At 36.6% G+C, this 13,688-nt stretch overlaps 1 protein-coding gene across 7 annotated transcripts; it reads left to right on the forward strand.

Moving 5' to 3' along the window:
- Positions 1–253: 253 nt before the first annotated feature.
- mau2 (MAU2 sister chromatid cohesion factor) lies at positions 254–8,877 on the forward strand. Of its 7 annotated transcripts, none has more exons than XM_067528887.1 (19): positions 254–804; positions 970–1,025; positions 1,158–1,223; positions 2,295–2,419; positions 2,487–2,598; positions 2,686–2,713; positions 2,799–2,954; positions 3,361–3,507; positions 3,603–3,693; positions 3,777–3,880; positions 4,011–4,088; positions 4,404–4,469; positions 4,747–4,830; positions 4,951–5,000; positions 5,550–5,627; positions 5,716–5,827; positions 5,941–6,031; positions 7,269–7,399; positions 8,696–8,877. In XM_067528887.1, exons 1-19 carry the CDS (start codon positions 571–573, stop codon positions 8,720–8,722), a joined length of 1,836 nt encoding a protein of 611 aa, XP_067384988.1. In that variant the 5' UTR covers positions 254–570; the 3' UTR covers positions 8,723–8,877. The 7 variants fall into 7 exon arrangements, with proteins under 7 accessions (XP_067384988.1, XP_067384989.1, XP_067384986.1 ...); XM_067528888.1 differs by having other exon boundaries at positions 265–804; positions 7,272–7,399; XM_067528885.1 differs by lacking the exon at positions 8,696–8,877 and adding an exon at positions 7,482–8,689 and having other exon boundaries at positions 276–804.
- Positions 8,878–13,688: the final 4,811 nt, after the last annotated feature.

Genomic DNA, 13,688 nt, shown 5'->3' on the forward strand with positions numbered 1-13,688 from the left:
CATAGAAACATTGCAAAACATTAGTTCCATACATCGACCGCTTTACCAGAAAACAGAATAATTTCAACCACTTGGGTTTATGACTCTTGAAAAATACAAATATAATAACCAATATGTTAAATATCAAGAAGAGAGAAACTTGACGTGATTATCTCTTTTATTAGAAATAAACTATAGCATTAAGAGGAAGGATGATGTTCCCTTCAAAATAAAAGAGACATCTTAGTAATTGATAATATTCCCGTAAAAAACTCTATATATTTTAGATCTTAGCAATGAAATGCATTTTTCGTGGTGGGTAGCTATAAATGTTTTACTGTTTTTGTTGCAGTGTAACTATTATAGCCTGAATTTCACAATTTGTTAATTATATTCTGCTTACTGTTAAATTTTAAACAGCGGAAGTTCTTTTTCTAACTGACTAGTTTGGCGCTAGTACTCAGATTAATGTAAATGGCTGAGGTAGAAAACACAAGAGAGGCTGGATAGCTTAGCGCTATTTAGTCAGCGGACGTCAGCCCTTCATACATTGCTCTCTGTTGTTCCTGTCTTGTCGTCAGACGATTTAAAATGGCAGCGACCACTGAGGCCCCGGAGCCCTGGTACTTGGCCCTGCTGGGTTTTGCTGAACATTTTCGCACGTCGAGTCCGCCAAAGATCCGGTTGTGTGTCCACTGTTTGCAAGCTGTGTTTCAGTTCAAGCCGCCTCCCAGGGTCGAGGCCCGAACTCACCTGCAGCTGGGCTCGGTGCTGTACCGCCACACAAAGAACAGCGAACTGGCCCAGACTCACCTGGAGAAAGCGGTGAGCAGTAACGACTGTGTCTGATAACTTACCAAGCGCTGGTACAGTCAGTTAGTGAAATTGTAGATGGGCTGTGTACATGTCCAGTATTTGATGCTCATTCATCATATGCACCAACTTACTATGATGGTCATTCCAATGTGTTGCTTTCTTTTCTGTCCACAGTGGTTCATATCTCAACAAGTATCCTTTTTCTGTACACGAACGACACGACAATATAAGTAAACCAATACAAAATGTGATCTCAATATGACTGCATCTCCTCAAAATCATGCAAACGATCTGACTCATGATTTATAACTGGTAACGTTACTGTTAATGGGGGACTAAAATTCCTTATTTATTTGTACCAGATCTCTCAATTTGAAGATGTCAAGTTTGAAGCAGCAAGCATTCTGTCAGAGTTCTACTGTCAACAGGTAGGTGCACAATTTGCATGCATGCCACGGAAGATCTTAAATGTCTACAACAAAATCAGACGCAATAAAATGAAATACAATACATTGTTATTTGTATTTCTTCTTTTATGTATCATGTTTTTCAGTCATAATTAAATGGAAAACATGACAACATAAATGATTTAGACATTTAGACAAACTTTTTTTCCCATCGTAAAAAAAAGAAAAATGATTTTTTCACATATGCAAAAATTACATCCCTGAGTGCAGCATGTTGTTAATTAACAAATGACAATTTCTCCAAAAAGTACACACAACCATAATTCTTCTAAAGGAGACTGCTACTGAGACAAAAAATTAGTTGGCTGTTAATTAATCTAAAGCCCAGAGTCAATGATTTTCACACTGCAGTTATATACTAGTTAATTTTTCATCTTAAAGCAAAAGATGACTAACAATACAAGTATCAAATTAAATTACCTAATATTTTAACAATAACAATTTTGATGTTTACTTAGAATTAATGGGTTTATTTTTATTTTTTATTTATACAGCAGAGGTTTCTAATCTAATGCTTTACACTCTTGATGTTTGCTTCAAGTAAGAATAGCTCCAGCCCTGGTTGTTTTCCAGCTATCGCTGGACAGCCCTTGTTTTCCTGGTAATTGACTGAACACACCTGATCAAGGTAATCAGCAGTGGATAAGTGGGAAAACAGCAGGGCTGCGGATCTCAAAAACGGAGTCAGTTACTCCTGCAGTAGACTTCACGCTAGCTCAGCTGCCTTCATATGTTGCAACGCAGCCTCTCTGCACATTACAGTGGCCTCTCAAGAATCTTTCACACGAACCTGTGATTGAACAGTTGATTGTTTTGTTTTTTGTTTGTTTGGGTACATTCTTAATAAAAAGTTGGTTTAAAATTACAAATATCTTCTGTGTTTTACTTTTTGAATTTTATTTGTTTTTATTCAGGCACTACATCTCTTCCATAGACTCTAATCATCTTTAAACAATATGTCATATTTTTTTATGTGATGTGAAAAGCAGTCTTTGAGGAAAGTTACTGCTAGGTGTTTTTGCTTTGTCTTAGTAACTCACACTTTGGCTTCTGCTTTGAAGAACCTGGTGGATTCAGCCAAACCAGTGTTACGGAAGGCCATCCAGATCTCTCAGCAAACTCCCTACTGGCACTGCAGACTGCTTTTTCAGCTGGCAGTAAGACAATGTCATGTATTACAAATATTCACTTTTTTGTCAAGTTATTTGTAGCATTTATGTGTAGCTTTTTTTATTTTGCAGCAATTGCATGCACTAGAGAAGGACTTGGTATCTGCCTGTGACCTCCTTGGAGTGGGAGCAGAATATGCTAGAGTCATGGGCTCAGAGTACACAAGGTAAATGGATTAGATTGCTGTTTGAACAGAGATTGCACATTGCACATTGGTCTGTGGCTTAAAGTTTGTTATTTTCTCTCTTTGCAGAGCATTGTTCTTATTAAGTAAAGGAATGGTAAGCTTAACCATTCTCTGCTAATTAACATTTTACGTATTATTTATGCAATTAGCAAAGTGCTCATGCATTTGTGGCTCTGTAGCTGCTGTTAATGGAGAGGAAGTTAAATGAGGTGCACCCTCTACTGACGCTATGTGGGAACATCGTTGAGAACTGGCAGGGAAACCCCATTCAGAAGGAGTCCCTCAGAGTTTTTTTCCTCGTGCTGCAGGTTACGCACTACCTGGATGCTGGTCAGGTACGGCAGGATCCATATGTCTTCTAATGGCAGTTGGTATCATGCCAATGCCAAGCAAAAATACATAATTGAAGATAATTTTGAAATGCCATATTTAGATCTGTAAGTGAAGCCATACAATTCATTGCATTTTTCATACAAACATTTTAATATTTTAATTTAAATGAGAACTTATTCATTGAGGCCCGGGAGCCTCATTGAACTTAATTTTTGCCCCATGAACTTAAGTAAAAAAAGTAATTTCCTCTGTGGAGTATATTATTGGATCCAGGAAGGCTTTTCTTAGTAGTGGAAAATCATGTGTTATACACTTGCTTTGGACTGATGTTCTTTCTTATGGTATCAAATTACTAATTATTTTAATAAGAGTCAGTCTTAAAAGTCTGTATGTGTGCATTGGATTTAGGTAAAGAGTGTGAAGCCGTGTCTGAAGCAGCTTCAGCAGTGTATCCAGACCATCTCCACTCTCCATGATGATGAGATCCTTCCCACTAATCCAGCAGCTCTGTTCCACTGGCTTCCTAAGGAGCACATGTGTGTGCTTGTGTATCTGGTGAGCATTTGTTACACAGACACACAAACTGAAAAAGCATACTGTTCTGTGTTGTGCAAGAGAATATATCTTATTTTCTTTTTTATATCCAAAAGGTGACAGTGATGCACTCAATGCAGGCGGGCTACTTGGAGAAGGCACAGAAGTACACAGACAAAGCACTCATGCAGCTGGAGAAACTGAAGAGTAAGTTTGTTGAAATGGTATCAGTGCTTATTTCCCCCTCAGTGCCAATGATGTTGAATCAACTTGGATCCATCTGTTCAAAGTGCTGGATAGCAGTCCCATCCTGTCCACATTCCAAGTCATCCTGCTGGAGCATATCATCATGTGCCGACTCGTCACTGGCCACAAGGCCACAGCTTTACAAGAGGTATGATCAGCGGTGAATCTCTTTGTTGCCAGAAATTAACTAATTATAGGCAGAAGCATAGATTTTGTGAACGCATTTTACTCTTAAGATTGTTCAGCTTCAGGTTGCAGTTGTCTTTGTCTGTGTTTAGATTTCTCAGGTTTGTCAGCTTTGCCAGCAGTCTCCCAGGTTATTTACAAATCATGCTGCACAGCTTCATACACTTCTGGTAAGTCTTCTAGGAAATATAACCACTTTTCACAAAAAAGTAACAGTCACGCTTCTGATAAGGAAAAATGGATACAAAATCATAATAACTCCAGCAGTTGCCTTTTGGCTGGCTTCCATAGAAATCTAAAGCTAAAATGAATTTGTTTAAATGCCAGACACGTTATTCAATTAAAATTTGTTGTTGAACATTAAATTTTTCTCATTTGTGATTCTGTTAAGGGGCCTTGGTTACCGAGTAATGCAGAGCTGCTCATTAGTAACAAATGCATCCTTTCCAGTTGATTCAGAAGTGTTTTCTCTTCTTCTTTAACAGGGCCTCTACTGCATCTCTGTGAATTGCATGGATAATGCTGAGGCTCAATTCACTGCTGCTCTTCAGGTGAGTGTCATCTTTCTGTTGCCTCTTTTATCATTTTGATCTCTGGGGTTTATCCAGATGTTTAAAACCCAGTAGAAGATTAGAATTCGTTGTCATTGTCCACTAAAAAGTCTCTGCATATTTTGCTGAAAATATTTTTTAAAGACACAAGGCTATCATATAACATTATTTAATTTGAATAATTAAATAATAATTGAATAATTTGCTTGGGGTATAACACCTTTGTCTGTTACAGAATTAGATGACTCAGTGTCAATCTTATTTTCTTTTATTGAAGATGACAACACACCAGGAGCTGTGGACATTTATTGTAACTAACCTGGCCAGTGTCTACATCCGGGAAGGCAACAGACATCAAGAGGTAAAAGGGGGAAAAAAACAAAACAAAAAAAAACGCAATTTTCCTCAGCTGTTAAAAATTTACAAATGTACTTATATATGTTTTGTCTTGGCATTGGTGCTAATTTACTTTTGGAATCAGCTGTACAGCCTTCTAGAGAGGATTAATCCTGATCACAACTTTCCTGTCAGGTAACTTAAAGATAATGTCACATTAGAGATGTCCCGATCTGATATTGTTTATTGGTATCTGCGCTGATTCGGGCATATTTCAAAAGATCCATATTAGACAAAATAAAACCAATCTAATTCTAATACTAATTAAGTTCTGTAGAGGCTCAGGGCTCCTCACACACATGCCAACAGCCTATTTATATTCCTTCCTTAATTTAACACCCACACACAAAGGCAGATGAGAGGTCCACTTGCGCCAAGAGAACAGCAAATATTTATGATTTGCTGGTGTCAGGGATGCATTATTAATATGTAGAAGACATATTAATAGACATATAAGCTGATAATATAAAATAGACCAAATAAATTTCAATTTCAGTGTATCCGATACATATTTAAAGATTTAATTAATTGATGGTAATGATATTGGTAACTATGTTGGCTAATGCCTAATTTTAAAGGAAGGGAATTGGAGCCAACAGAACCGGACATCCCTAATCACATCATGTTAAGTTATTTCCATGTTTTCTTCAGAATTTTAAAATAATGTAACTTTGACCTTTTCAGCTCTCATTGTTTACGAGCTGCAGCATTTTACATCAGAGGGCTCCTATCTTTCTTCCAGGGACGTTACAATGAGGCCAAGTAAGAACCACTGCTGTTCGGTTTTACAAAGAGCAATGTAATTTATACTTTAATTGCCAGATAATTTAATACATATTTGCATCAACAGAAGATTTCTTAGGGAGACTCTGAAGATGTCTAATGCTGAGGATTTAAACAGACTGACTGCTTGCTCACTAGTCCTACTGGGCCACATCTTTTTTGTACTGGGCAACCACAGGGTAAGTCCACAAATCACCAAATGAACTATGTATTTGACGACAAACAGTAATAGCAGCACCTTATGACTGCAGATGTGACCTTGACTAATTGTCTGATTCCACATTCCTTCCAGGAAAGTAACAATATGGTGGTTCCTGCAATGCAGCTTGCCAGCAAGATTCCAGACATGTCCGTTCAGCTCTGGTCCTCTGCACTTCTTAAAGGTACTGCTGTCCATCAACCCTCTCACAATGAGGTCAATAGTTATGTTTATAATATGTTAAAAAGGATTTACACAAAATATGTGAAAATAAATAATTAAAAAAAAAAAATTTTAAGTCCGAAACCCATACAAGTTAAAAAGTGATTTATATCCAGGATTTGAAAAGGATCCTATTTAGTCAATACCTCAAATGTGCAATTTACAATTATTATAGCATTTAAGGTATGGGGTGGCTGTAGCTCAGTTGGTAAGGCAGTTTCTGGGCAAGCCGCTGAACCTCAACATATTTTGTGTAGATCCAACAGCCCATTCCCATCCCTAGCTGTGAAGTGCCGGTTCAAACCCGGTAGAAATTGGGGAGGGTTGTGTCATGAAAGGCATCCGGCATAAAAACTATGCCAAATCAACATGCGGACAATGATCCACTGTGGCGACCCTGAATTCACGAATAAGCCGAAAGGACCAAAAAAAAAGAGAGAAAAAAATAGCATTTAAGGCATATTTTGGCCTGTTGGGGGCGTAAGAATAAAGCTCATGGTTTGTTGCACAATGGAAAGGCTTCAACCACAGTATATGATGTACATGGGCTGTGCACTATATTTAAATGTAATTTTTTTTTCTTCTTTTCTGGTGGACCAGTAAAGTTTCTGACAATGGAATCAAGTACAATGTTGGTATGCATCACCTGGTTATGATTAATGTTCATAGTAGATCTCAGAGAAACACTGTGGTTATTAACTAGATTTTTAGGCCAAACCACTAAATGTGAGAGACAGTGAATTGTGATGTAATTCTGTTTTCTTAGCCCTTGATGTTTTATTTTTGGTCTTTCTGGACGAACACAGGCATCCCTGGCATCACAGAAGCCTAAGACCCAATTGTTTTTTTATAACAAAATTTACTTGTTAGAGACTTTCAAGCTTTATGTTTGTACAATTCAGAAAAGCTGTTTCTTTTCCTAATGGCTGATCAAGGGATCAGCATGCACAGTGATCCCTTGCAGAGGAAGAAAAGATATCATCCAGTCATAACTTGAATACATTACAGAGTAATGTAGCCACATCTAAATTAGAAATGGACAATTGAAACCCTTAATCACACCACAACAACTTGATACTTCTAAGCTAAGTGAAAGTTGTATTTGACATTAGGATCCAAAATCATTACACATAAAACTGCTGCTGTGGTCAGCAGTTCCACACTCAGTTCAATATTTGCAATGATCTTTTTTTCTCTAGCAGATCTGAACAAGGCCTGTGGTAACACCATGGATGCCCATGAGGCAGCTCAAATGCACCAGAACTTTTCCCAGCAGCTCCTGCAGGACCATATTGCAGCCTGCAGCCTCCCTGAACACAACCTCATCAGTGTAAGTATAACATCAATCAGTCCATTGCTAACAAGTGAGTCAATCTACCCTCCTTAGATTTAAGTAATGTGTGGTGTTGCAGTGGACAGACGGACTCCCCCCTGTGCAGTTTCAGCCTCAGAATGGTCCTACAACCAGCCTGGCAAGCCTGCTCTGAATGCAAAATCCCACCCTGACAGGCAGAAAGAGAACAGCAATTACATAAAATGTCAAGAAATATTGGTTAAAGAAGAGAGGGAGGGAGGATAAAGACATTAGAAACTGAAGGAATACTGCACTGTCAGTTTTTTGTTTTGGCTGTGTTTTGTTTGGTTTTTGAAAAGCTTAAGGTGTCATGGGTATAGTTTTATTACACTGATACTCCAGGGCAGTTGTAACACTCACTTCTAGCAGCCCTAAATTATCTGAAAAGATAAAGGAAATGCTAAATATGAAGCTACCAACAGCAGCCGGATTTAAAAGAGCTGTGGGGTTGTACTCACATTTCTGAAGAATCCATGTAGTTTTCCTCTAAATTCAACTAAAATGTCAGGCTGAATTAGCTGATTTAGGTCACCCCATTGGACCTTTTTGCATGAAATTACTTTGTTTTTGGATTTTAAAAAATATTCTAAGTGAACGCCTTGATTTTAACCCACCAATTGACAAAACCTTTAGCAAATATGACTAAGCCTTTTTATGTGCATGAACTCATTGTGTTTCAATTCAGGCAATGTTTGGTTGATGCTCAGCATATTTTAGGATACATATGGAGATACAGTATACTATGTCTGTAATAATCTTATTGTAGTTTAGTGCTATGTTTGTGTGTTTGGTTGTTGAGTGGACAACTGCACAAGTAGTAATCACTGAAGAGGAACAGATATTAGCATTTACACTGATGAAAGAAGATTAAAATTATCATTTTATTAAAATGCACCCAGTGACTTGCTTGATATCCAATAGCGTTTATTAATGTTTTGAGCAAAATAGTATTTTAAAATATTTTGAAAGTATAATGCATTAAAAAAGGAATTAGGATAATTTTCTGGCATTTCATTTAAGTCAACTTGCTCCCAGACTGTAGCAGTTTTTCCATTTCTCTCACTGTGGTGTATGTTTATATATTGTGCACAGTCTGCCTGCAGTCAAGAAACTAGTAATACATGTACCATGTCAACTAAATAAGATTGACTGTTACTTTTTTGCACATATGTTTTACTTATGGAACTCATATTTCTATCTTTTCTGTGTCAGAATGTTTGTATAATTATTTCTCACTCATTTTTCTCTTCCTGTTTTGCTCATTTGTTCCAGATGTTGACAGCACAAGTCTGTATTTAAATACACTTATTTATTTAATGTTGCTTATCAATGTATCTTATGTATTTGTTACTTACATTTTAGTCATTTAAGTGTAGGAGAAATATATTTTTGTTTTAAAAAATCCAATCTGTATTCATAGTTTTGATTATTTTCAAATAAATGACTGAGTTTCATCCTTTGCCAAATATTTACTGCAATAAAAACTACAGTATGGATGCCATTTATTTAATTGAGATTTCAAAGTATGTTTTTAAGTGACTGTTTTAATTTATGATTTCACAGTGCCAATTTAAGTGCACTTCAACACATTTCTGGTTCCAGTTCTCTTTGCACTTAGTGTCATGGCATCTCTCAGCTGATTTCAAAATAAAACAAAAATGCCAACTTAGAAGGACTCACGTTTGAAGCCACTTAGCAAAAAAACACAAACCGTTTACTTTGGATCACAGCCAACATTCCTGCAAGTGTTTTCTTTATTTCACATACATAATGTTCTGGAATGTTAGCCACTTTTTGATTCTTGCTTTATATTTTAACAGTTAAATCTGCATTTATTTATGTCAATGTTACTGTATCACTGGAAAAGGAAAAAAATTGCATAGATAATATGTTCAAACACCAGCTACACAAAGAAGGTGTTATTAAAATTTGCAATTACCTTCTATGCATTTAAAAATAAGTGAACCAGAAACTGCTGGAACCCTGCACTTCTGAGAGGGGGTTTCATTCATTGGTAGGTAGCCAACCTGAGGGATACAAACTAGAATCACTGGTGTGTTATTTTGTTTGTTTTTGTTTTTTTTGTGGTAGTAGGAGACACAGAAATTTTACTTAAGTACCATAACAGGATCAAAATCAACAAGTAAAATTTTTTTACAAGTAAAATCTGCATTTCAAATATTACCAAAAGAATCATTAAGTGATAACGATAATGGGTGGATGGAATTATTGATGCATTCATGTGTAAACTGCACTTTAATGTTGCAGCATTAGTGTCTTAATCATATTATACTGTAGTGTTTGTGTTTCCTTCAGTGATCAAAAAGTCTAATCTTACCTATAAACATAATTCAGAATGTATTTGTCAATTAAATGTGCTATCATTAATCTCCTGAGTAGCTACTTATTGCAGCTTTTAGTTAAATGCATTTACAGTAAAGTATAAAATCTGACTCCGAAATGTAGTGAAGTAAATACAAACTGTTATAAAATGAAAATGCTCAAGTAAAGTACAAAATTCCCACTACAGTATCTTAGTTGAGTAAATGTAGCCCAACTACACTGGTGTAGTTTAATGGCAACTGTAATTGATTACACATGTAAAAAAAAACAGCACTATAGACTCTTTAGAAGAGGTTTAGGAATTTCAAACGTTTTATTTGGGCATTATGCGGAGTTTCTTAGTTTTTTTACTAATAGGCTCTGACAATACTTGGCCTATGTTACTTAACTGTTTTTATTAATGTTATTATTTTTACTTTAGATCGACGCCCGCAAACCTCTATTATCTTTTATATTGAATTATGTCGGATTACGGTGTATTTTTCGACAGTAAATTGGTCTTTTCTATGCAAAACATACATGATTTAAAAGAGAATAAAAATTATTTCAATCAAGAGTCGTTGTTTAAGAAAGTGAACTCGTTGGAATAGTGGTAATCTCAATCACATAAAATTAAACCTATTTTAGACATTATGTTTCCAAACATGAACATGAAGTTATGCAGCTCGTCCGTTTTCAATGTAGACCTCTTAGAGCGCATCCACTTTTTTACACCCTATGAATCAATATTTTAAAAAATATACACTTGGACCAAATTATCGCATTTCTTCTTCCTCCTTTATTTCCCTTATGTCCGCTGCTACCGGAAAACTGTCAGAAAAGATGGGCTTGAATTGAAAACTTTTGGGACGCTCTAGGTGTCTTGGACGTAGCTTAGAGGAGCCATTTCCTGCCAAATAGTGAGCCCGTCTAATCGTGACTGCAGCAGTTACTTCCTGCATTGTTACAGTACTTAATGAGGATTAAGTTGAAGCTGTCATGTTGTACTGGCGGCCATTAGGCCGCTCCACACGATGAGAGAGGGAAAAGAGACTGAGGCTGGATGCTGACCTAGCTCAGCTGGATTTCAGAGCACATCCCTCTACCTGGACAGGACCTACTGACTCACTGTTCTGCCAAACTGATGTATGGAGATATGTATATGATCTGCTTCAATTACTTTGAAAAAATAAAAAAAGCAAATGAACAAATTGCCTTTTTTGTCATTTCATTTTCTTCAAGCTGTTGTGATATAGGTGTGTGTATAATGCACAAGTGAACAAAATATGACAAAATATAAACATTTTTGAATAGGTGAAGTGGACACAGTGCCACTTGGCAATATAATGGAGCCTAATACAATACAACATTTCAATGATCAAATCACATCAAATAAAATTTTAAATAGTACTTTAAAAACAACATCCTGTTGACCAAATTACTTCACATATACAAAATAAATTCATAAAATTAAAGTCAAATAAATACAAGTATAATAAGATTGCACACAAGGAATACAATCTAAATAAAATACAAAAGACAAAGCCATAATTAAAAGAAAATATCATACTCTAGTATTAATTAATAGTCAGCAATGATTTAAAAGCTACATGTTCCAAGGCTGCTCTGACATTAAGGGATAAAATTTTCCATAAATTAAAGGCTTACAAAGCAAAAGCATGATCACCCCCGCCTTTGTATAAGTGAAAGCTTTACTGAAATCTATGAAAATGAAGACTCAACTCATAACCCTATGATGGGTGGTAATGATAGCAGGACTATAGGACTTAAGTAATACTTTTGTTTATTGACCTACCAATTTGGTCCAATTTTCTTCCGATTTTCTTCATCTACAATATTAACAAAAAGTTCATTTATCCTCAAAAATGAATCCTAGTGACTTTTGTGACCTCTTGACCTATACACATGCGGAATGACATTTTTGGTTAAGAGTGAAACATCTTGAATAATGGATGCTGACATGAGATAAATCTATGATGACCTAATGACTTTTTTGACAGTGTCAGTTTGTCATTCGTCATGGTCATTATATATAACTTTAACAACACAAGGATCCTAATGACCCTGATGAAGGCTAAAAGCTGCATTGTAACAGTGTGAAAATAGCAGTCGCAGTTGCTACAGTTGTTCTAAGATGGCATTCTCTCCTTTAAAATCCCAGAAAATGCATTACAAATACACTGATTAAAAAGACCAGGGGTACATTTGCAAAAATACAGCACAATGATAAAAAAATAAATATATCAAAAATATAAGCAGAATAGGAAATAGCGTTGTCATATACACAACAGAACTGTAAATGTGTGGGGCCCTGACCATGTGTTAAATGTGGAGGTAAAAGCTCTCGTCTCAGCATCCACAGGAACACTGACAATATTTACAGAAACATTCATCAGTACCTGATTTAATTTTTGCTTTGGGCCAGGGCATTATAGCCTTTTGGAATAGATTTGATTGCATTTATTCGAGACAATCTGTAGCCTCAGGAGATGGAGTGTTAGGATGAGAGAACGGAAACAATCAGACTTGATGACAATGCATCATTCAGAGAAGGCCATTTTTTGCTATTTAAAAAAACAGCAGGGATGAGGCTGACAAGGCACTCAATGGCCCCCACCCCCCTTCTAAGGATGACTCCCTTTCCTACTTAGATTTCAGAATTTCAAACACACACTGTATGTGTATGGGTGTTTGTGGATCAGAGACAATTTGTTCACTTCATAGGGACACTTTGAAGGGATACAGGTCTTGTCATGAAAGAGGCAGCCAGCTGGAGCATTTAGGGATTCTGCAACTTCTGATGTAGTAACCCTGCTGTGTGTACTCTGGACCTCCATGTATGGATCGGACTCAAACAGCAGCTTAATCCCTGCTGTGAAATGTAAATGCTATGTGTTGAGTTTGGTTCATGGCTTAGGACAGTGTTCAGAGATAGAGAGATAATTGAAGATAGCTGCTAAAAAATAAATATTTTTTTCTGAGTTAATACAGAAGATGTACTGTTGAGGTTGCTGTTCAGATCTCAATGTGAAGTCAGGGAGTCAAATGTAATGCTAGCGTTGGATTAAAGATCCAATTATAATGATGATGTAGCTGCCTGTTGTGAAGCTGAAGGTAAAAGATAATCTCAAGTTGCTTGTATATGTAAAGTTTAGGTTTGGGGATAATAAGATGCTGGCATTTATGGAACAACATGCCGGTTTAGTGTGGTCCAGCACAATACAGATATATGGCTTCAATTTTACTATGCCTTAATAATTGGTGATTAATTACAACTCCCTTTAGAAATATGAGGTATGTAAGGATAATGTAAACTGAAATAATTACAGTATTATGTAATATTCCAATTTAGGATCTGCAATAGTTGATTTCGTAACACTCCCCTACACACTACACTTGTAAATAATCCAATTAACAAAAAGAAATGGACATATAGGTAATCTGGAGGTATGAAAGACTGAATTGTGCCTAGTTGCTTGCTAACAATCTAGTCACACTCTGTTGGCTGACTTGTAAAGCATATCAGTTATACACTACTGGCGCTGCAAGATCTTGCAACTGGTGTTTGTCCATCCTTACTATACAAAGTGAAATTGCTCTACATGTTGTCTCTGGCTGCCTCTTTCATGATAAGACTTGTATCCCTTCAGTTGTTAAGTGTCCTCGAGGGCTGGTAAATAAAGTTATTCCAAGGTCTGAGTTTTGGCGTTGCGACTTTAGTGCTGTATTTTATTACAGGGAGACAAATGTGATGCTTTACATTTATTATGTCCTGGCTGTAACATGATGTGTGTAGCTGTAAGTGTGTGTGTGTGTGTGTGTGTGTGTGTTAGGAGGATCTCTCTTGTTCTCGCTGGTACAGACATGGGTCAACCCGAGGAACCCCGGGCCCCTGGCACGGTCGTCCTGCTTTGGCCCTTGG

The sequence above is a fragment of the Channa argus genome, chromosome 14, assembly GCF_033026475.1.
Source record: "Channa argus isolate prfri chromosome 14, Channa argus male v1.0, whole genome shotgun sequence".
Taxonomy (NCBI): domain Eukaryota; kingdom Metazoa; phylum Chordata; class Actinopteri; order Anabantiformes; family Channidae; genus Channa; species Channa argus.

What these genes read in the sequence shown, in the direction of transcription:
- mau2 (XM_067528885.1), top strand. Translation starts at nt 571, where the DNA reads ATGGCAGCGACCACTGAGGCCCCGGAGCCCTGGTACTTGGCCCTGCTG. An exon ending in GACTGCTTTTTCAGCTGGCA is followed by an intron (nt 2,420 to 2,486) that starts GTAAGACAATGT and finishes ATTTATGTGTAG; the next exon opens with CTTTTTTTATTTTGCAGCAA. An exon ending in AATTCACTGCTGCTCTTCAG is followed by an intron (nt 4,470 to 4,746) that starts GTGAGTGTCATC and finishes CTTTTATTGAAG; the next exon opens with ATGACAACACACCAGGAGCT.